General features: G+C 36.6%; 1 protein-coding gene across 11 annotated transcripts in view; it reads left to right on the plus strand.

Annotated features, from left to right (window-relative positions):
* The window catches only part of LOC126918004 (carcinoembryonic antigen-related cell adhesion molecule 5-like), a 94,638-nt gene that overhangs the window by 37,134 nt on the left and 31,876 nt on the right, over positions 1 to 25,628 (plus strand). For 9 of the 11 annotated variants that reach the window (XR_007711187.1, XM_050725508.1, XM_050725507.1 and 6 more), the window contains exon 3: positions 9,520 to 9,558. The exons of 1 other annotated variant lie outside the window; for it this stretch is intronic. Coding sequence is in view for 9 of the 10 variants with exons in the window: in XM_050725508.1 (XP_050581465.1) it covers positions 9,520 to 9,558 (39 nt within the window). In the remaining variant the exon portion in view is untranslated. Of the gene's footprint in view, positions 1 to 9,519; positions 9,559 to 15,491; positions 15,511 to 25,628 lie in introns of those variants that run through there. One more of the 11 variants, XM_050725513.1, reaches the window with a different exon arrangement.

Raw genomic sequence — 25,628 nt, forward strand, 5'->3', positions numbered from 1 at the left:
CTTAGAAACGTGACTACCATCAGGGACGATGAATTTTCAAGATTTATCTCTGTACTAACAACAAGAGTAGGTAACTACTTAATCGAGTTAGTCAAGGTACAGGCAGCGAGATTTTCATCGTGCCGCGAGCACGTTCGAATCAGCCTTAATTACAATTCCTTCCGGTGGTATCTACCGGTAAAGACGACCATAGCTTTTGGATTGGAATGTTAGATTAGGTGTTAGTTTCCTGCCGTGCTTAAGGTCTACTATGCCTCGTGTTTCCGTTTCTTCCCCCTAAAATGTAAAGCCGTTGATAGAAACACGAAACGCGATCTCGTCTTTGCATCAGGATATTGTTTCACTACAGAGATCTGGTACTCGTACCTGCCCAGCCGTGGAGCGAGATTTTACCTCTCTCGATACTACCTACCCGCCCCCCCCCCTCTTTGAGACAATGCGAATGAACTTTACAACGTTGAAAATTACCGAGCTTGTCAGCCCTTGTTACATATCTTATTTCATAATGGATATTCATGCTACTTACTAATTTATGCATCACACACACACACAAACACGCGCGCGCGCACGCACACACAAAACTGTGACGATTGTAATTGTGACGTTTTACGATAAGATGAAATGGATGAAAATGGAATCTGATGAAAACGGAATAAAGAGGTATCTTAAGAAATTTCCTCCCATAACTAATTTCTTTGTAACGAAATTCACAGTTTGTCAAAAGATGTTGTATCTCTATTGTAAACATAATCTTTTAAATCCTCCCTATTCCGGGTTCTCTGCAAATTGTTACTTTTTTCCCACTGATCAATTATTAACTAGATATTTTTATTGTTACGCTAGCTAATTTTTACTATAAAATACCGTTTCTCCGTTATTTATTAGCGTAATAAACATTTTTATTATTTAATCGGCGAATACTTTTTTGAATTTTTACAATTGCACCGATTTCGACGATTTCACAACCTTTGTAATAATATCTGCTTATGAAAGTAGCAAACAGACTAAATTTAATTCTTAACTTTACTTCCGTGACAGAAAAAAAAATAGAAGGAACAAGGACAGAGATACATATTAACACGATCACTTGTAATTTTCAAATGGTACTTGTTTCAATATATATATATATATATATATATATGTTTCCGCCCACATATCATAGATATGTATATACTAGCACTGCCCTATACGGGGTAGAATGCTAGATATTAGTACCTATCATGTTTATTTCACTATTCATATTTGTTCCAAAATCAAAGCATTAAAATATAACTAACATATTAACACAAGGCACAATGCCATTCAGTTTATTTTTTAGTGATAATAATTCCATTACGCAAATAATGTAGTACGCGAGCGAGACCGACAAGTTTCCGCCTCTAAAATCATCGCATCATAATTATAAAATAATCATAATTATAATTGTGTAGTAAATTATCCACAAATTATCTGAATTATCTAATTTAAAATATTCTCTCCTTTTGCTATCCCTCAGATAGAATGGTGATAAACGCTGTAGTTCGTTAAAGAAGGATTGTTTTCTCGGGTTTTCATCAAAAGCGCTAAACCGGTTATCGAAGTCTATTTACAAGGGTTCGCACATTTATCCATAAACGCGGAGCTGCTCTTTTTTTTCGTGGGTCAATTTCATTCGAGACGATGAAGAAACGATCAAGGCAGGGACGACTTACAGGTATACGTGTATCCGGAGCAACGATTTTCGAACGATCAAGATTTCACGAGGATTCTTTCAACACCGTTAATTATTTAGATCGTAAATTGATAATCAGACCTTGTGCCTTTAATCGTGAAATTTATATCTCTTTGTAATCAGCCACATACTTCCACCTTTACTCCTTTGTCTCTTTTTATCGTTTATTTCATTTTTTTCACTTTGTTTCGGTAAGGCTGCCCGTTAGGTGGGGTCTGGCAGTTGCGGATCAATGGCGATTTAATTAAAGATTATGGCTCGACGAAAATTAAGATTAATCTCACCCCCAGCTACGGAAGAGAAGAATAAAAGGGGTAGAAAAGGAGGAGGGTGATGACGTCGAAGCGGTTTGCTCGTCGACCTCGCGGCCAATGGCCTTAATTATTCGATGGAGACAGATGGAAGGAGAGAGAGAGACAGAGAGAAACAAAGAGAGGGGAGGAGGAGAGAATGTGCGATAGCGGGGATTGGTACGATGCCGAGGGAAAAATACGTACATATACATATAGAAAAAGCAGAAGTATGAGTGGAAACGTAAAAAAATACAACTAGGTTACAAAATAAAGGAACGAAGGAACTAGAACAGAGGAGAATCCAAGAATCGTAAAAGAATTGCGAGAGGATACAATAACCTACGAAAACATACATATATGTACATACATATATACACAAAAGAGGAAAAGCTAGAATTTGAGAAAAGAAGGGGAATAAATGAAGGAGAAAAAAAAGTATGTGGACATACGGGTAAAGGAATGCGTAGAGTGAAAAAAGAAAGTATAAATGAACAGCGAGGAAAAGGAAAAGATTACCAAAGGGGGTGATACTGTGGGCAACGACGTCGACAACGTCGCACTCCGTCGAGACTCATGACATCCGGGAAACGAGGTCGAGGACAACGACCAAGATCTTAGTACCCTCCGGCTATCCGAGATGTGTGTGTGTGTGCGCGCGCGCGCGCGCTTGTATATATATTATAGTGTATATATATATATATATATATATATATATATGTATGTATGTATGTATATGTATATGTATGTATATAGGTAGAATAAGAGTATATCGCTACTACGAAAGAAACTGTCTGAGCTATGCCAGAAGTTTTAATGTGTATGCGAGCTAAAGATAAAGAGCCATGATGTGAGAAATATGTCAGATATACGATATATAGAAATATTTGCGAAATAAGGATAACGTTTTAGTATAATACAAAACATGTTCCCAAATTTATGAGAAAAATTTGAAATAAAAAGAAATATTCCTATTAATTGCATAGAGTACAGGCTCGTTCAATTGTACGGTTCTTACTATGGTATTCTTACTTTCAAAATATATTTTACTTATTCACATTGAATAATCAAGCTTGTATAATATGATATATGAAAATTCTTCGAAGAAATATGTATAATTTGCAACTATGGTAGCAGTCTCTGTACACATACGCATTGAGCCAGTGGTATTCTTTCATTTGTCTCCAAGCCAAGGAATCGGTCCAACTCGTGCAAGCAATCAGAACGAACGACAAAATTCTAAATTAAAATTAATTTTTTCTATAATCGATTTTATTATTTATGGTTATTGTTTGTCTCGTTTGTTATTATTAAATCTTAGCGATTACTTGAACATAGTAATGTCATTATTACACCATTGTAACCGCAATATACAAATGGTTGTATCAGGTGCCGAAAGAACACTTCTAACGAACGAATGATTCTGTGCAATGTCCTGAGAAGTAACAAACGATTATCTTGACATACGCGTAAACGAAACTCAGAGGAAAATAATCTATAATTTATACAAACGCACTTCGATTCCATCCAAACCGTCACGTTTTATCCAGCATGCAAAATTAGGCATCGCAGTCGCAACGCAAAACCATTGGGGCCCGTTAGTCCACGGTCCAACACGCAGCAAGGGAAGAGGGCTTAATTTACGGCATCCTCGAGCGTTTTCGTTATCTCTTTGCAAGAGCCGAGAGTGACGACAACCAGGTTGGTCACTGCAATCGTTTCAAGCCTGTGTACGTTCTTACGCGCACGCGCGCGCATACACACACACACACACACACACACACACACACACACACACAAATAGATTCTGATTGCATTTGATACGATTCCTTTATCAAATATCATAATTCTAATGCGGCAGATCCGAGTGCTAGCCTGTTTGACACCATGATTGATAAAGTTTGATCCAAGATAGAAAATCTGTCTCGGTATACTTCTGTTGTACACCGTTGCATGCGCTTTTACTGCGTTTTAGAGGAAAAAGAGGTGGGCAATACGGATTTGACTTCGAACGATACTAGGCACCGGTGCTGGAGCGAGTAAACCGTTACGCAAGAGTTAACCAACTCTTTGCAAATGCGTTTACAACCTTATTTGCGACTGTGGAGGACGACGAATACACACGTTCGAAAGACAAGTCGTCAGCAATACGCCCAATGTTCTGACTTGAAAAACGCCTTCGAACGAAACTAATTCGTTCCGCCACTAATTCTTTTTTAGAATAAATTTCTTTCAAACAGACAAGGTAAAGAAAGTGAACAGACTCTGAGCGACTTACGAAATCATAAAGCAATAGAGATAGTCGTCTCGTATTGTTTCGAGGGGATGTATAAGAACAATCGAAAAGTGGATGTTATATGATAATCGATGGTTTAAGTTTGTCTTATGATATTATGTAATTTGGAGTTACGATCACGAGAAAAGGATATTGCCACCTGTAATCGAGTCGATCAGAATGGAATTAACAAGGAAATAGCCTACGATGGTGAGCAAATGCAAACGAAACCTGTTGCGCGACAATGTAAGACATTGTGCGTCGAAAATATAAAATATAAAAAACAAACATAAAATGCATACAAACGCTTCAAATAGTAGATCAACCTTGTTATTTATGGAAATCAGATTAATGGTTTATACGAAAATGACGCTCGGATATGAAACATTACGATTAAACGAAACTTGTAAGATTGATAAGCTAGGTATTTATACTCGCGAATAGTACGTCTGAGAATACAAGACTGAAATTCTAGCTACTTAAGCGTCCCGTGTCTCTCACACCAGGCGCCTAAAATCTGCAACGGTATACATACATGTACACGGTATATACATACTGCAGTATGTTCGTGCTACTTTTACTTATATCTCTTTCTCCGTGTGCCTGAAACCTTGGTTGCGTGTACACGAAGCAACCCCTCTGTGTTTCTGCGCTCTCGCTAAATCGAAAAACTTTACCACTCGACGCTCGAGTCAAGAGTAGAACGAATCGAAATAAAATGATAGTCGATGGTACGAGTTGGGATTAGGGCCAACTGGTTGCGGTGCTTCGGAATGATAACGACGGAGAGAGTACGTTCGCACGAGAATGGAAGAAAAAGGCCTGCTCTTCATAAACGTTGGAATGAAATGCGACGACATACAGTGGTGTTCCTCGAGATTACTAACTTTTTCCCATCCCACTATTTCCTAGCTTGAGAATACACTCGACGTGCACCACCGAACTATTGTAGTACGAAAGGACTCGAAAGCTTGTTCGACAAATATTTCTATTCATACTTGATAGAATTTGTGTGTATTGCAACGTATTGCAATACACATGTATGTCACATAACGAGACGAATAATTATTTGTTTTATTATATTAGTATCCACTGCTATTATAAATTACATAGTTATAGTATATTTGTAATATCGATATAATAATAATTGTACGTAACATTTCTAAAAGTCAGGTCAAAGTAGTTTCGTAGAAATTAAAGAAAATGACGAAAAATGGCTCAAAGAAGAAGAAAAGAAAAGAAAAGAAGAAAAAGGGACAAAAAAGGAAAACGGGAGAATGTATAGAATAATTACTTGGAGCCTATCGTTTATATTGCTGATTTTAATTCTCTGTTATCGTATGTATCGAAGAAAACTCGATAAACGTCAATTAGAATGGAATTATGTCATAGCAGAAATATGTGACGTATGTATAAAGTGACGCGCTCATTGACGTATCATTAATCAAAGCTCAAAGCAAGTATAGGATACCGGTAAACGGTTTAAATTATCGAACTTTCTAGGAAAGTGGAGTACCCCGTTATGGTATTGACATTATTGATTGATCGTGCAATTCTGAAGAAATAAATACTTCGAACCAAGTCGTAACGGCATAGAGAGAAGAAAAGAGAAGAGAACAAATTTTGCATTATTTTTTACATACACGTATGTCTGGCAAATATGACGGTTTAGCTGTTAGCTATTTTAGCATTTCGTTAGAAATGCCGCGGAAGGTAAGCGCATAGGAAGGAAGCTTGGTTATTTAAGCAGTGACATGTACGATTACGTTCGAGATTTCTTCCTACGATATTACGTCGATACGACGATATTGCTTCGCTATTTTTAAGCGATATCATCTTCAGACCTCTTTGTAATCTTGTTTATCCACAAATTTTCAGACGTTGACACAACCGTGACAACTAACTCTAACGAATGATTTTCCATATTCAATTCTGGAATTTGTTTCGCGATTCAAATATTCCGTTGTTGTTCGTACTTTGAAGGTTTGGTGCTTGCAGTTTGTTTTTCTAGAAACTAATCTTACGAGTATAGTATTTATTATATTATTATTAAATATTACGCCATATGCCAACGCCTGTTGTTAATTACGTGTACCACTTATTTAATACACATACATTTTTATCAACCAACTTCTTTTTTAGAATAAATATCGTGTACGATACGACAGAAACTGATTAAACGTGTTATTGGTATAACATTACTACCAAGTTTACGTACCAGTAACAGAGTAGAAGCATCGATTTTACTATGTTTCGCAGGCTCGATACGTGTTGCCTACTTATCATCTTATCATTTTTACATTGCTAAAAATTATACTTTTCGTGATAAAAAATTGTCCAGAAAATAGGGGATACACACGATATTAAGAATAAAGAAATATATATTTGTCGTTGAAAGAGATTTTAATAGTTTGAAAAGTGATACGCGTCCACTCGAGTATTCCTCGCCAGTGGACACTGCGTCACTCTCAACGCAATGTTCACTCGCGAGAAATACTATCAGGAGCAACTCGCGATAGTTTTACTCTAAAGTGGAGACGCACTTTAAGATTTGACGAATAATTATACATACATATGCACGTGTAAGTATATGTATGTATACGTATCCTATATGTACGTATTTTAGCGCGAAAATTAATAACTCGACCGTGTAAAGCAATTCAGGTCGGTTTGCCACCTTCGTTCCTTCTTCTCGTATATGGCAATCGACCGTTGCCTGTATCAGTTGCGACAATAATAGGAGAGAACGCCACCTGTTTTCAAGTGTTATGGAACCTCCGACCAGCATCATCGTCTTTGTCTTAGATAACGACAACTTGCCACGTGGGTGCACATTGCACCCTACAGAGGGAGAGAGAGAGAGAAAGAGAGAGAGAGAGAGAAAGAGAGAGAGAGAGAGAGAGAGAGGAGTGTGCTTTCCACGCTGTAGTTTCGTTAACGTTTGACGTTGACGCTGACGTTATATTGCAACTCGCCACATATTGCAAACGACTCTTAATCAGACACTTTTCGCACTTGTGATTCTTCATACGACACACACAATTATAACTTCTTTCTTGTCCATTCTCCCGTTTACGCATCTTACAAATCGATCAAACACGAGGCAATAGCTCGAAATGATAATAAAATGAAGAATTCATCGATAAGTAATAATAAGAGCGGAATAATAAAGAAATAACGAAACGGATCGATGATTTGAATCGATTAATGCTTACAAATACGGAGAAAGTGAATGAATGTTATCGAGTAATTAATTGGGAATATACGCTTACGCGTAACCTCCGGGCATTGCGTAAAACAATTAATCGGCCTATCGCTCGTAAGATTCGCATGTTAAATTTTTTATTCACTTTATCACCACTGGCTTTGTTACTAATAATTTCAATGTTTCAATCTTCTTAAGAATTTCCACGATTTCCACGCTTACTTGCTCAATAACATTTTATCAGATATTTTATTACAAGTATACATAATACGCGTTGTATATTATGCAGGGTGTCGCGGTTTTAAATGATCAAACCACAGCAGCATGTTCTACGGGTAGAAACGAGGAGAAACGAGGTACAACGAATATAAACGTAGATCTGAAAACGTTTTGTAGAAGAAATATGAAAATTAAGGACGATAGAGCGGAATTCGTTGTTGATACGCATCGCAAAATAATGTAACAATGTCGTGCATATTTACATGGAATATGCCGTTACGACGACATTTTCGATGAGCGGGCGAATTAGTATGCATTCGGCGTTTACGTCTTTACGTTTCCATTTCAAAATTTCCTCCCTTTGAAATATACCAGCTTGACATTGTAGGCAGATTGAGTTTATCACTCTGCGAATTTCATGCTTATTTTGTTGATACGAGACAACAACGGAAAGCGTACGATGACACAGACTTGTGTTTATATAATAACACTTTTCCCTACCACACTTTCCATTCGTGTAACATAGCGCCACAGTTTGATCACTTAAAACTGGGATACCCGCATACTAATAACCTGTACGAGTATGTGTATATATGTGTATATACACGTATATACTGTATAAGATAAAGGATCTTTGTTTTTTTACATTGGTGATTCTCTTTCTTCCTATTTTCATCAAGATTATCTCATAACTCGCAATAAAATGGAAATACGTACAAATCGGTTAACCTTTAATTTACTTGGATCGAAAAATTTAAACTGTTCGTAAATTTGCTTCTGACGAAGGAAGCGAGACACAGGAGAGATAATACGAAGGGAAATATTGAAATAAACTTTAAATTGAAAACAAATTTTAAAACGCCTTTGTGTTTCCTTTCGAGTATAAGGGTATTTAAAAATTTGAAACGGAAGCACTCGGAACCACGTCGATAACCATGTTATTACACGCTAAACTAAATATCGATCTTGTTTCATTTTGGTTTGCAGGAAAATTGAACGACTTGGTTTTTTTTAAATTCAGCCGTTTTCCGTTTCCGGCGTCGGTTAATCACTGCGAACGTCGAGTTTGCGATGCAAACTTTATTTCACGCCCGGTACCCATTACCAGATTCAACCGTACCCACTTTCCAAGCATGATCATATAAGCTGACATATTGCGCGTGGTGCCTATGGTGATGTCAAACGACAATGTGACTATCTTTTCGTTCTCGTTGAATTTCATTCCGAGTTAACGGAACTCTCTTTTTGGTATTTTGTTTCTCCTTCCTCCCAACACTTTATTATTATTATTTATTATTATTATTATTATTTATTATTATTATTATTATTTATTATTATTATTATTATTATTATTATTATTAGTATTATTATTATTATTATTATTATTAATTTATTATTAATTTATTATTATTATTATTATTATTATTATTATTATTATTATTATTATTATTATTACAATATCATTGTTATTATTACTATGATCATTCATTCAATTAATATCAAATCATTTAAATTTTTCGCTTTCGTTATATTATATTTCCAAGTGATTGTAATTTAATAGACAAAGTACATAGTTCGTTGCTTGCTCATCATTCTACAAGTTTGTATTTACGTTCAACTAGTAAATCGATTTACCTTGATCTCCTTTCCCTTTTCTTTATAAATGTCTATCGTCGTCTTGTTAGTAATACGTCCTCTATTATTAATACGAATATTAGATCCTAATAGACTATAGTAAATATCAATTATCAGAGACAAATACGTTATTTCTTTCCGTGTTCAGATAATTTCTTATGATTTATATATATTTTTGTTACAGGAGGCCCGCGAACATTTTCTGCTAGGCCTTACCGTGGAGGTTGGTTGGTTTGTTTGGTTTGCAATTACAATTACATACATAGTCTGTAGATTTTTTCTTCCAATTCTGCCGTAATTTCAACCACATTTCTATGTTTCTACTCATATTATCCATAACTATAGCTATATTTATATCTTTATGTATCGGAATATCTAAACATATAGCAAATGTATATGCGTATAACGATCGTACATTTTCATTTTCTGCTTTGTGTGTATTTTTCTGTCTATGTATCTTCTATCTCCTTCCCGTTTATCTCTTGTCATCTCTCCCTTTAGCGTTTTGATCATCATTTAACCATGCCAACTTCTTTTCCGTATCTATGTATGCGATTAGATTAATGCCATGTTGTTAACATACGAATTGTGCTCACGAAATGGTCCGTGTAAAATCGATGCGAGTAATCGACGGATGTGTAATAGAAAATTCTCGTATGAAATTTTCTTCCTTTACACACATGTTACAACAATTCTATTACTTTATACTCAACGTAGACGTATTAATACAAAGTACGAACTGCAATTCGAAGCTCGACGATATCTGAAAATTATGTATAACATTCCCTTTTCTTCTATACATTGAATGTCTCACCGCATGAAAATATTACAAATTATCACATCTTCTTTTAGTAGGATGTTTTTGTACGTTATACACGTACATTTCGTGAAAATGTTTCAGCCAAATTAACCATTACAAACGATCCTTATATCGTTTAATTATAGCGTATGATATATTTGCAGAAATCGATTACTTTAATCACACAAAACGCTACTTATCCTATCAATTTACATTACCAGTTTTATTTATACATTACATCGATGATAAGCACGATAGCGAGAAATTTTTCCGAAGGTAGGTGAGAAACGATACGATTTATCATGGATTGTAGAATTTGTCCCGGCTCGAATAGATTATGTGACAACTGGGTTGTACTGCTGAATTATACACCAACTTTTAAGCAATTTTGTTCGTAATCGGGTGGATCCGAGCCTGAAATCCAAGGAACTATAACTATAAGTACGATCTTTTTATTGCAACACGAAGCAAGCTATAGCTTGAAACCAACATCGTATCTGACATGTATTTATATGCATCTTTTTTCTACTTTACTGTTATTAAAAATCAGAAACTAGGTTTCACAATTATATTTCAACGTCGTATCTACTGTCATTAATATTTCGCTAATTATTTAGAAGTTTACCCTCAAGTCCGATTTCGATGATTTTTGAATATGTCATAAAACTTCAACATTTGAAACAACATCTTCCTCTCAAGAAAATATCCTGCTCTCTTAATAAATTTTGCCTATACTCATGCGTCAGTATTGGCCGTATAGCGGCCGACAACCAATACTAACCGCATACGCTGTTACGGACGCACGATTACGTCGACGATATAGGCAGAGTTCGCCGTAGCAGTACCGATGTTTACGCGAGAGAAGAAACGTTGTTCCAAACAAACGATGTCGAGTTTTATAACGTACTCAAAAATCATTGAAATCGGCGTGGAGGATAACAATTAAATAAATAACATTTAAATAAGGAACATTTAAATAATTACCGACATTTCTTGACAACGACACGGAAGGATAAAAGAGACGGACGACGAACGATTATTGTATACGTGTTGCATAGGAGGCTATGTAAATCGTAAACCAAGTTTATTTATTATTTTCTAGGCGACGAGGCGACGAGGTAACGAGGAAAATTAAATAAATAAATATACGTATATACGCATATTCTTGAAAGGGATATTCGTAAAAAATTGCCTCACGAAGCGATTCTCGGGAAGAACGGCAGCAACGATGACGACGACAAGATTGTCGCTCGACTGACGCCTCGAGTATCAAATCTCGTTGCTCGTTGCGGGGCGGCAAACATTCGCGATATTCTCGACAACCATTGTCGGTATCGTCAACGTTGCGTCAACGCGACGCGACGCAACGTCCGACGATGTGCACTCGACGACGCTTCTCACGTTCCTGACTGCCGCGCCGTTCTTCTAAGATGACCGCTCGGGCGTAAAATTTCTCCGCGACTAGAAAGCAAACGAGATATCGTTTCAAGAAAACGTTCGAGCAGAGTAACCCTCGAAGGAACAGTATGTATCACTGTGAATATATGTATTAGATCTCGCTGTCCTCCTCTCGCCCTCCTCACTCTCACTTACTCTCTCTCCCCCTCACGACCCGTGTAGCGGAGGCATCGGACCACGGTACATAATTATCTATATTACTTATATCCAAGTTCATTGAATTTCGTACTCTGCAAGAGATGCAGTCGGTAATCGCGGTTTCACGACTATTCGCCTTTATTAGTTCCTGCACGGCTAATTTCAGCCATAACTCAAGTCTTTAGTTACTCTTCGAATTGACTGAATTTTGAATACCAACTAAAGTATATTCTAATTTTTATAGAGCGAAATTATCGATCAAGAACTTCCCTCTGAAAGAAGGAAAGAATTTTCCTACAAGTGATTATGAAAATATGAACCACGAGTCGTAAAGCAAAGTACGTTTCTGTCGTAAAAGAGAGTCAACGATTGAAGACAATTGAATGACAAGACGATCGAAGACAAATGAAGATTGAAGACGGACGAGGGAAAGAAACCGAGTCTTGACCGAACCTGTGGACGAATGTAATTTCTACGATTTATATATGTAAAAAGGGGGTTACTTTTGCAAACGTTAAGAATGTTTGAATAGGTATAGCGAGAGAGGAGGCAGATCGAGCTAGATTTATTCGTTCCTAAGAGAGAGATGAAATTTCAACGAGACAACACCTGTGTCCCGAGTTTGGGTCTGGGTTCGCACGAAACACTAGGAAACCCTATCTGCGATGTGCCTGTGCTGATATACGGAGCTAACAAAATTTCTTGCTGTTGTATCGTATCGTGTCGTATCGTATCGTATCGTATCGTATCGTATCGTATCGTATCGTTCGAACTTTTTCGATAGAAACTACTGAATCAGCGAATTACGGAAACGTGCCTTATCCAAGCCTACGTACTACCCGATTTATAAATGTAACAAATAGGAAATTACCCGAGGACAAATTAAGAAATCGAGTAAAGACGTATTGACTTGCTACGTAACGCGTTTAATATACTTGTATCGTATGATTGTACTCGTATTCCTAGAAATTTGTCACTCAACTAACGTTAGAATAGCCCAATTTGTACAACTTCTTCTTCTTTAAATATGCGCGTGAAAAAATTACGTGTATAATCGTAATAGAGAAAAGTACATGTTCGTTATATTATAATACATATCGTATATCGACGAGCAGTATCAAAACACGGTACAGTTTTCCTACGGCTCTTTAGACTGTTTAGAGTTTTAGAGTAATGAAAATAAAATCCGAGAATAACGATTGACAGGTGCTATAAAAAGGTAAGTTGCTGGATGCTTTCAAGCGGTAGCAACCAATATCCATCGCAACGGTATCGTTTCATATCACGGTGCACGTACGCAATGGATATTGTTTCCTCGTGGCCGAAAGTTGAAAGGATACGAAAGAAGTTTCCCTCGCGTCGTATCTAGATACGGCAGCCAGCCTTCCTTCTGGCTCTCCTCGTGAGGTAATGGGCTTTGGAGAGCGGTGACAGTTGCGGAAGGAGGTGGGGACAAAAGCGAGAAAGACACTATGCCGAGCTTCCTAAAGCGTGTACTGGTAACAAATCATTCAAGAGGAAGCGACCTGCTATACAGTGCTTTCTACCCCTTCGTGAACCATTTGATTTATACGTTGGTCCTGATTACAATTGATTTTAGTCTGACGATATCTGTCTGTCCGACGACGGAGTACGTTGTAACATTCTCCACCGTATTTGTACCGTACAAATCTATCTGCCATGCGAAACACAGCCGAGGAATATTGAAATTTTAAACTGCGATGACAGTATAAAATTCTGTATAAAAATTGAAAACAATTATTTTGTCAGAATGTAAGATCGAATCAACGATATACGACTTATTTTTTTCGATTTATTCGTCCGATGGAAGCCAGTCTCTACAATCTTACGTATATGCATGTGATCGTTAGATGTAATACATATGTATATATAGCTGAGCGCGCATCGACGTACACTTATATATTTCAGTTGGTGTGATTTTTAACGCGTCCATTTTTAACGTGTAATCGTGCGTGATAACCGCGTGTAATACGACCATCAGTTCTTATGATACGTCGAGAGAGAAACGGGAGGATTAATTGATGAAATTTGATTAACAGAAAATTTAATTTCACCGGAGTTTGTTATTATTACTTGTAACTTGGAAATTCATCGCCATATTTTTATTATGAAAATTACTTGGATAAACAGACCGAAATACTTGGCTATCCGTATATTCAAAATTACAGGAATTCGAATGAATTTGATTGCATTATAGCTGAATTGTACACGTATATAAAATTAAATATTACAAACTGTTACAACATCAGATACTATTCCAACGTATTACGTAACTAAACAACACGATCACTCTATATCAGTTACAACAGAATTATTGCAACTAGCGCCGACTCGAGTTGTAGCTGCCAAACGTATCCAAGCTTTCGTCTGTACCGCTAAATCCAGTTAGTAAATTCGGTTATACCGCTAACTCTTCGCTGCGCCACCCCTAAAGGACGATGGGGCGGCGATGTAGGATAAATTTCGGTGTCAACTTTTTAGATTATCTTTTACTAACAATCGGTAGCTTAATCCACTTATTCACCCACCGTTTCGTATGCCAGGGACCCTTAAGCACTCTGTAGATAGCAGGCAACAACACCCAAAGCAGGAAAAACGGGTAAATTCGATTAGAATAGGATCAAATTGCCTGTTAAGTTATTTACCAATAAGCAACCGGCATAACGATAGTTGAATTTAACAGCAACAGAGTGTGAACGTGGCAAGAATCGCGACAATAGTTGCATTTGAAAATATCTCTATAAAATAGAGTATCATTAGAAATCACGGCGAAGCCTGTAGTAGCTTCTGGCGACTCGAAACAGTGTTTCCTACATCGAAACAACATCGTTTTTCACTATTCGTTTTTACGACAACTCATGGTAGAATTGATAAACGGCAAACGCGATTCGTCTTGCCTTTCGGCACATAGTTTGTCGTTAGACGTATTTTGTATAGTCTTTCATTTTGTTCGCGTATGTACGCGTCATCGCACGTTTAGTTAATAAATTGAATTGAAAATGCATATGCAGCGAGTATGTACCGTACAAGTTTGCGATCATACCTCTGTCTATGGTTCGACTACGCGTACGCACACGTTATTGAATTTACATGCATACATTCATAGAAATACCCTTTGGTGTAGGGGTTAGATCGTATCTCGCCGCTTATTCGTAGGCAGACGGAATCGTTTACGTAGAATACGTTTCCGTGTTAAACGGCCGGAGTACGTGATTTCATTTGCGATACGAAGTCACGATCGTTCTACATCCGTTGGAAATATGGCGCCTCACGTTCGTCCCTTCGTCCAGTGATGCACGGTCCTGCACTCCATAAAGCACGCAAAACCGGATCAACTAGGCATTTAGTACGGAGGAACCGCATGAAACCCACTTCCGGGATTCATGTGCCACCTCGAGATTCATGTTTCACCCTAAATCAAATAATTTGGGCAGACGGGAATTTAGCCTAGAAAGCAGGCAACAGTTCGACGAGTGTTCCATTTGGAATGGACGATTGCCGTGTGAGAATATCTCGACTAGTATCTTATTAATTATTAGTAAAATCTACGAACATACGGAATAAAATAAGCAAAAATCGTATGAGAAACAAAAGTGTACGCACAATCTCTTTTCTTTCTCTCACACCGAGGAAAGAGAAGGTAGATCAACGTGTTTGTGATTGTAAACTTGGATTCTAAACTTGCAGGTCTTCCGCTGTAAACATGCTTTCTACTCCTTCCACTTTGTCAAGTTATACGTCGTAGCGATGGTTGGATGGGTGAGTCATCCGGTACAGAGAGGTCAGGGGGAGGTTAAACCGAGGGTGGCAGCGGCGGCGGCGACGACGGCACGGTCCAAGAATCGCCAAATAGCCGGTCATTGTGCTTCGCTAAAGAGTAAAAGAGACCAACCAATCGACCGACCAACCCACGAACGTCCAACCGGTCGAGTCCTCCACCTTTTAACCTCTCCCTCTTTCCCTCTTCAACCTTTGCCGGGTGTCTGTTGTACGGCACTTCGTAGTCAACCTTTGATTTTCGAGTTTCGAGCGACCAAATTTCTTCGCATGCCACGCCGAATCGATCTCCTTCGTATGCCTTTTCATTCCATCTTCGACATTCTTCCCCTCTGCCTTCTTTCCTCCCTTTCTTCTCCTTAATCCTTCTTTATTTTTCTCTTCCACATTTTGCTGGCACGTTCCTCTATTTGCAGCGTTTCGTTCTGTTTTCCTATGTCTCTACCAAATCTCTTTTCCACGATCCTCGAGTCACCCCTTTCTCAAACGGCGTTGGCCAACCTGCACGTCTCATTCCTTTGTCCCGTCCACGAGGTGTGGTAGTTACAGCAAGGTTTTATAGCTGATCGTATATCGAGCAGTTGAACGTGTACGCTTTCGTTTCCAGAATTGATTCCTTTGATTTACTACCAACCCGTCGCAATTTCGTCGCTGGAAATCTATACTCGATCGCTTTACGCTGATCATTCTACTTTTCATATCTCAACGCGAAATCAACAACATTGAAGATTAGCAAGAGGAATAATAACATTTCGAATGGAATTAAGCGAACACGGCAGCGAAGCAAAGAAACTGTCGAAGAAAATGAATTTCGCTGCAACTTGTAATATAAGGGAGTAATATAAATATAAGTAATATAGGGATAGGGAGCCATTATGAAAAGTAAATAGAACCGCTTCAAGGGCCTATCATTATCGTTAATGAATGACAGATGAAACGTGCCATGTATATATATACATACATACACACGTACATATCGTATAGATATATAATCAGGAAACTTTACGAACGATGATTTGATAACAATTGTAAATTCGACCAATCGCGGGGAGACGCGATCGCGAGGAAGCGCGTCAACGGGAGTCGTAAATTCCCGTTACGATTGTAATAATCGACACCACGAATAGATCGATCCCCTTATTTCGGTTAGGATAATAGAAAGAAAGGATTTTTAGACATTCGCAGCAACCATAGAAACGAGTAGGACGTGCGACGCTGACCGTAGCGCAGGAAGATGTTAACGGCTGTGTAGGATGATACGATAGACAGCGATAGACTTTTGTTTGGTCTAGAAGCGATTTTCAAATGTTGTGTCCGTGTCTAACGGACAAGAGGAAAGCTGCGAGTCGGCTGTAGTCATTGACGCGCGCCTCTTTCTTGCAACGATACAACGATACTCGCTGCGATAGTAAGCGACGAAGGAATAACAGTGCAAAACAAAAATTGTTTTAGCGTGTTGTAGCACGGTAGAACGTGCTGAGTAGTCGCTGCTGATTCATGGTTAACTTACTAGATCTTACTGTCGCGAATATATCCTACTACGTGTAGACGTGTATCTTAGGTCTTAGGGAAATCTTGTACAAATAACGTACCATACCTTTCGGCTCCAAGGACTCATCTCTTTAGACTTGGGTTTCAGATTTAGTTAACAACAGCGTAGACTTATCGTTAACCGAGAAGGTTATGCTGTTTTATGCTTATGGCTTCAAATAGCAGCAAAGTAATCGAGATATATGTGGGTATTAAGGGGAAACCTCGGTACGATTGTCCAGTAAGGCGGCGATCCTTGTTTTAAATCGCCAGTTACATAGCTTCTGACAATACTCTTGTTCGCGTTAACCAGACTCTAATACGTTGCTCAGCGACCATTCATCGTTACTTGCCTGTCAGCAAATAAATTTCGAATTTCACAAAAAACGCTCTACTTCGTACGAAAACGATTTAATCGTTGCGTTTAATAATATACATTATACATACATACATACATATTAGATTGTCCGGAAAGTGTCTTTCTTTCGCAAACGTGTTTTTTACAACAGTGCTCGTTCATAGAAACGTGAAATCAAGTCTGTGAAATGTCGCGGTGTTTATATCAACAGAATAAAATGGATCGTACGTAATTCGAGAAATAGAATAATATAATATAAAACAAAAAACGTCGTGCGTCTATTATTTCCTCATAAAGCGAAAGCAATTTTTCGGACAACCTAATACATACATACATATGTTTCATGTTACATGCATTGATAGCACATAAACGTATATAAGTGAAACACATTTTCCAACTATACTTTATACACACATACTGTGCACATTATGATCTTGTCGCGTTTAAGTACACTATTAAAGTACTACCTATGTGGTTAATTATAAAAAAAGGGAATTGAGAAACAGGGTTATATCGATCGTATCGCGTATATATTTAGTTATACATACACAGTATACGTGTATAATAAGCTTGTATAATGTGGAATTAAACGGCCTTTTTAAAATACGCCAACAAATACATATACAATAATTAAGATTTCGACAGATATCTTCTTTATTCAAGAGACTTTTAATTATTTTTATCTTCTTCAGCAGAATTATATCACTAGTTGCATTCGATATTGCGATAAGCATATATAAAGGATCAGAAAACAAAACTACCAAACTATAACAAATCGTACCAATAGCGAAATGTCATACTGCTTGTGATATGGTTGTGATATTGATTATTAAGTATCCGAAATATTATTGTTTGACAAAAACGTTGATTATTCGAAAGATAGATTATCACAGATTATGTACATATGTACGTCACAATCAGTTCCACATATTTATACTACAATATGAAATATGGGACACCCATGGTTCAAACGCACCGAGTATAGTTTTTTCGTAACTGTTCGCAGTTTTTCTGCGAATTTGTATTTCAAAGTCGAATTGTTACTTTCGATTCCAGTCTACCCTAGTGCGATACGGCGCAGCGCCGCGGCACGACGCGCGACATGTCATGCGGCACAATGGGCTTGACAGGATGTGACAAGCCGACCTGTCACACGGCAGCTAAAATGTTAAAAATGTATTATTTTTGCGGATAAAGATTTAATAATGTTTATTCGCTTCATTTTCAACGCCTAAAAGTTAACATTTACATCGCTCTCGATTATTAAATGTTCTTTTCTAACGATTGAAAATTCGTAGAATGTTAGTGTTTCATCGGAACGAAGGTATTCGTACGCCACCATTAATAATAACGATATCGTAATTATTGTTTTATGGGATCAATTCTTTTCACCACGCCTCGTAGCTTGTAATCCATCTCGAATAGAATTCGTTATTGTTCTACCCGGAAGCAACAAAATATTGAATAATTTAATCGACACACTTTGTCACGCATATGTATATTCGCGGGAATTGAAATAATTCAATTATTAACGGGAGTATCAAACTTTTATAACAAGGTACGCGAATGTTTGAAAAATATCAGCGTTCGTTGCGTAAAATTCTGTCAATGCGATTGCCAAAACAGAGTAGTGAAATAGAGAAAGAAAGCAGTAGATCAAGCTTGAAAAAAGAAGAGAGCAGAGAATGCGAGGGTTGGGCAAGTTGCGGCTGGTGGTGCGCTATTGGTTGCACGGTCATCGCCGCGATTGTAAATCAATTAGTTCGCATTGTAAATAAATCACCATTTTACAACTCTACCATGCCGCACCATACGACATTCGTATGAAATTTATTGTCCATTTTCACCAGAGTCACTTCGATTTTAGCGCCCCGGCACAGTATTGCAATTATACAAAATTGTTGTAACATGCAATTATACCAATAATTCTTTCTACACGATGCTGAGGTATTATTTCCGCTTACGTTCCCTGGAATAGGTGAAATAAAGATAAATTTTGCAATTTAGAGCTACTCTTGTTCGTTTATTAGGTTAATTCTGAAGTTTGTTAGCGTTACAAAATTTAACAATTTTCATGATATTTTTTTTTTTACCGAGTTACTTTTCCATCGTGCACGATAATTTTTTATACAGTTTAAATTAAATGTTCCTTGATTTCATCTTGCCCACAATGCGTGTTTTCGTGTGAGATAAAACCAAGATTTTTTAAGATATCTAAAACTTTAAAAGATTGTTATGTACTTATATATTTAGTTATATGTATATAGCTAAAGAAACTACGGAAAGAATAATAACGTTAGACGTACGGAGGCCACAACTCGAGTAAGCGCACGGTGGTTCCAGCGAATGTTGTATATGATTCTGCCGAACGTCGAAGCAATTCCATCGCGAGTTCTACTTGAACTTGTGTGGTTTCTCAAACGCTTTTCGAAAGTGGTATCCGAAAATATATGATTTTCTGAGAGTGCAAGGGAATTCGAATCGATATGTTTCTATGGTATCGGAGGGGAAAGGGTAAGCGATATCTGGACAAAAGTATTTGGACCTACTTCCGAAACAGCAACAAACAGTATATATGCACTGCCGGTTGTCGATGGTCACCTGCCCTATCTATTGATTCGTTATTCGATACTTGCCGTCAGCAAAGACCGATAATTAAATAATCTTTCGAAAATCTTTCGATAGGCTTTATAAAGTTCAGCGAATTCACGAAGCAACAGCTCATCATACACCGGCATAACTGTCTTTAAAGCCACGAATGTAGCTGTTGTACACTTTTGTAATACGTTTATTACTAAGAATTTGCTATACTTTTCTTTTAATTCCTTTGTTTAATTGAACATTTCCAATAATTACTGTGCGTTTGTGAGAAGATGGCCAAGAGAAAGAAATGCGAAGATCCGACTGATGTAACAAACAGGCCCGCCTTTTCTCACATAATCGCAAATCATAAAAAAATTACATTTTCTTAGTCGGAGTCAAAACAGCGTCGATTATTGTCAAATCACTTTATTTGTCTCCTTAAACGCTTGAATTTTTGAACAATTTGGTTTCAATAAATAAATCCTTCTACAGTTTTACGACCAGCGAAGATTTCAAAGAAGTCACTTGTAACGTTACCTACCCGCAACTCAGTATCATTTAACGACGAGTTAAGAAATCAATCGAGTTACGTTTCCATAAGAGAAAGAAGATCTATTTGCTATAGATACGTTGCTGTACAATGTACATACGACGACTAATTATTGGAAATGTGAGAAGTTTAACTTTTCCGACACGTATACACGGGAACAATATAATTATACTGTCTGAAAATCAAAGGAAATTCCAGGTTGTTTCGCAGTCGACTGATGTGCGCCAGGTAATCGTGTGTACTGTTAATTGCCACCGGCTGATGGAACAATGCTATTATAAACTGCCCGCCCTTGGAATACATTGCAGAAATTTCGAGAAAGCCACGTTGCAGTCATCGGCCACCGACACACGTGAAATTTGAAAAATCCTATTAGACACCTCTCGTCTCTCATTTTCTATACAATCGTATTACTTGATTTAGACTTAGTTGACAAACCTAATATCTTTGCACATGAGAATCGCTACGAACCTCCATTTGGGCTTCCCCTCATTTGATCCTCGCGAGGCATAGTTCATCTTTCGGCTTTGAACGCCGATATACTACGCTCGGCGCTCCAAGTGCGTCTCTACCTCGCAATGAAAACGCCGATACACCGGTGTCTCCCACGGTGGGCGCCAAGACCGGCTTCTTAACTTAATCGTCTATTTATTTAAAAAAAAAAAAACTCGTTAACCACTTTAATCCCTATTTCATGGTTTATAACATTTTAATAGACAATTTTTATAAGCCTTACATAGTAGCTTCGTTACGTTTATCAACATACACGTATGTCGGCAAGGTTTCAGCGGAAATGTAACTGCGAAAACATGAAGTACGCTAATAACTAATAAATAATAATTTTGAAAAAATTATGCAACGATGAATATATATGTATGTATCTGTATTTATACTGTACATATATAACAGTAATATATAACCGAAACAGCAATAATACCGCATTGATATTTTGAAATCTTAGGCGAATAATATCAAACGTAAGAGACATTTTTACGAGAAATAGTAAAATAATTTATACATGGAATCTACAAGTATCGATCTACGACTAATGGTCAATGGAATTTCTCTGTTTGCCTGATAATGAAAAAAACTCGATGTTGTCGATAAATTCTAAATTGGTTTCAAATAGGTTTGGTATTGTAAAACTGTCTGTCGTATCAATTGATTTGACTGTACGAATCCGAACACGATATTAGACGTGCTCGATGTAAAGTAAATCATTGCAGGTCCGGCTAAACGACGAACCAACCGTTTTGCATGGACGCATGTAGGTGGCAACGGGTGGACAGAGGGCATAGACGCCACGCTCCTACCCGTACAGTGCTGGTGTTAATGCTAATGCTAATGCCGATGCTAATGTCGATGTTAATGGTGTTGACGGCGTCCTTTGCCGATCTGTACTGGCGAATAGACCTACCAACAGACACATGCTACCTCCAGTCACCCAATTGATTATCATCGATTTATATCATTCTGGCAGATAGTTCGATCCAGCGCAAACTATCGATCGTTTTTATCGATCATTTCTCAATTAACATTTTGTACTTACCATTATATGCCTTTCTTAACACGTAAAAATAAATTTTGCATCGTGTTAATCACATTCTAGACGAACGTATCGATAGAAATTACAACTGAATCGCAATACGAAATCAATTTGTTAAAAGAAAAAATGTGCCGATGAACATTTTTAGCGAATAATTCAAATTACATCGAATAATACTAATAGTAATAATAATAATAATAGCGAATGACACTAATACTATACCTATTACAAACTAATTACAAGGGAATAACAATTAGTTACGATGAAGATTAACATAGTATTTTGAATCAAGAACTGCTATGTTAACTGCTAGTAACTCAGTTCAAACAGTCATTTATATAAAACACAGTTACCAAAGAGCCCAAAATCGAGTTAACAAAGCGTTATCAAAGAGATAGCCGTGAATATATGTATTTGAAAATGAATAAATAAGCTTGAGTAACTGCTTTTAAGCAAATTGTAAATTTGAGTTGTAAAAATCAATTGAATTGTAAAAATGATTTGAGTCGACACTGAATGGGCAATGAGTTCCTAAGATTGAAGTGAAATAATCATGTAATGTAGTTCTTGTATCGCACGCAAGATCATCAATGTTCACTTGTTCAGTTGTGTAAGTTTTAACGACTATCTAGCATAAAACATTTAATGACTGGAGAAATGCTCAATTTCGATTTCTGGGATCGAGTGTAGTGAATATTGAGAATGATAAGTAGAGAATTACGATTGGTTAATTTCTATTAATTGGAATGCCTGTTTAGATTCTCGATTTCATATATATATATCAAGTTATATATTAATCTTTTCACAGTTTTCCGCATGAAAATAGGATTTTTAATTTGCTTTCGCAATTTAGTTAAAAAATTTCATTTCTCTCCTTACACACTACAGACATTTTTTTGGAAGGATGAAGCCTCTAAGATCGATTCAATTCTTAAGTCGAAATTACGTCATCGTCGTTGACGACCTAGACGTCAATTACTGCTACTACCTTTACTACCGTATTGCATTTGCATAAACAGCCACGACTCAATCTCTATGCTAATCGACTTGTTCGAGTCCGAAAAGTACTTGCGTTAGATGCGCGTGTCTGAATTCCTGCATGCATATATGTATGTATGTATATACGTAATTTACAGATATCTTCAGTTTGCTTTTCACAATATCAGAAATGTATTCTGAAATTACAAGTACTCCACTTCACGTTCCATTTTATTAATACAACTTATTTTTTTATTTATTTATTTATTTATTTTTTGCCGCCACCGATCGAAACCATGAACAATTTACCGTCACTGACGTTATTCGTATATCATACAATACAACAAATCATGTACACAACTCATTTGCTTATGTACATTTCGCCGAAACGATTTATCGCGAACTGCTAAGAAAGTTATTCAGTTCCAAAATAAATACTTTATATTTTCGAGCTTTTCACAAATCTATTTCTTCTAATCGTGTTTTCTCTTTTTGAATTTTCCAAAACGTTTCCTTCCAATCTATTATGTTTCATTATTTCATTTAGACATTAGATCTCATAAAGTTTATTTAAATACATATAAATACATATTTATTTTCTTTGTTTTGTCATTTTAAACGAAATCTACGTAATATCAATCGCTTGCTTCTCGAGTTTTATTATTATCCATTATTTTCAATTGTCTGTTAATTAATATATTTTTAAATTAATATATTATAATATGTATATATATATATATATATTGTTTATTAAACAAATGCCCAAACAAATTAACATTTACTAATGGCAAAGGTGATTTACAACATGTTTCTCGATTAATGCTTTCAACGGATATTTCAGTGGTATGCGTACAATTGTAAATAAAGCGATGTTGTATCATGACAATTCTGATATACATACTGAAACGAAGCTTCACAATTAATATACGAAAGGGAAAATACTGTTTAGTATTTTTCTGTTTTTAAATTGGATGCTGGGCGAGCAAGTGAACTCATTTCTGGAGTGAAAAATCCGATTTACGGAAATTAAATTAAACCTCCGCAATGGTAACCTTTGAAATTAAATTTTTTAATGCCATCTCTGTGGTAAACTGTTGACTCATATACACGTGCCTATCTAAAATGTGTAAAATAGTTGATATCGTGTAAAAATACTCTATAAAAGCAATGTAAAATTCGTGAAAATCGCAGTAATTTAGATTACACAAACATGTGTATCACTTTTAAGCGGTACTTTTCAATATCCTGGAACGTTATGTTATCTTAGTTATTCAATAATTAAGGATAAACAGGATATGGAAATAAGTACTTGAAACTTAAATCCACTTAAGATGAATGAATTTTTAGACTAACGATGTTAATTTCACAGAATGAAACGATTAAACGACGATTAAGGTTACTCGATTATTTCTTTTGTAATATCTTTTAGTGGACTTGAATCTAATTAACAATTATAAATTTCTCTCATACAGGGAAGAGAAGCCTACGTGATAAAAGAATTTGCTTTATGAATATTTGAAACGTCTGGATGGATCAAATTTTGAACACGAACGCATCAATTCTATTCTTAAAAATATAAGGGGAAGCTCTTCGCTGATCTACTACAAAGCTGTTTTAGAATTACAAATGGTCCAATTAAGGAGTGTGTAATACGAGATTGTGAAGGAAATATTTCCTTATCTGGTAAACATCTGTTCAATCTTGTTTTATCTTTTACCATCAGAACTTTAGAACGAAAGTCTTGTGTGTGGTTACCGACGAACAACGAGCCAAGTTGCCACGAAATTTATTACAACATTATTTCATTCTCATAATAAGTATTAAGAACAGGAATAGTTGAATCCAACTTTTTGCCATTATCGTTTAGTAAGTTGAATAGCGACGACTAAGTAAATAAGCAGTGTTGTCTCTTATCAAGACCCAAGTCGATTCTTCCTTTTTAAATAAAGCGAGCATTCAGATTAATACTTCGGAACATGATACATAACAATTCCAACGTATTGTAAATTTTAGAGTCCAGAAAAATTAGACCTAATAATTTGATAATAATATCTATGTCCTTTGCGTGTGCGTGCGTATTTGTGTTAACGTAAAACATTATTAGAAATGTAAATGTCCAATAAGACGATGGACATGATTTTACACGTAGTTACATGTACATATATATATATATATATATATATATATATATATATATATATATATATATATATATGATGGAATAGCCAATACAGATTGGTTTACAGAATTGATTACAGAGAAGTCACAATCGTAATTACATAAAGCACATAGTCTTATAATTTGAAGAATTGTTTCAAAACTAATTTTTCCAGGATGCTTCTCGCTTTCGTTAAAAGTAAAGTGACTAAGGCAATCGTCGCATCGCGAAAATCGATAAAAGAAAGAATTTTCCTCTTCTATTGATTTCCTTTTGAAATATGTATGTATCGGATCGCGGATTCGATGGTTTCTCGATCTATTGCAAGATGTACGCAGACTGTAAACTAGGATTGACTTCGATATCGAAGAATGGGACGGCCGCTAAGCTAGGATTC

This window comes from Bombus affinis, chromosome 6, assembly GCF_024516045.1.
Source record: "Bombus affinis isolate iyBomAffi1 chromosome 6, iyBomAffi1.2, whole genome shotgun sequence".
Taxonomy (NCBI): Eukaryota; Metazoa; Arthropoda; class Insecta; order Hymenoptera; family Apidae; genus Bombus; species Bombus affinis.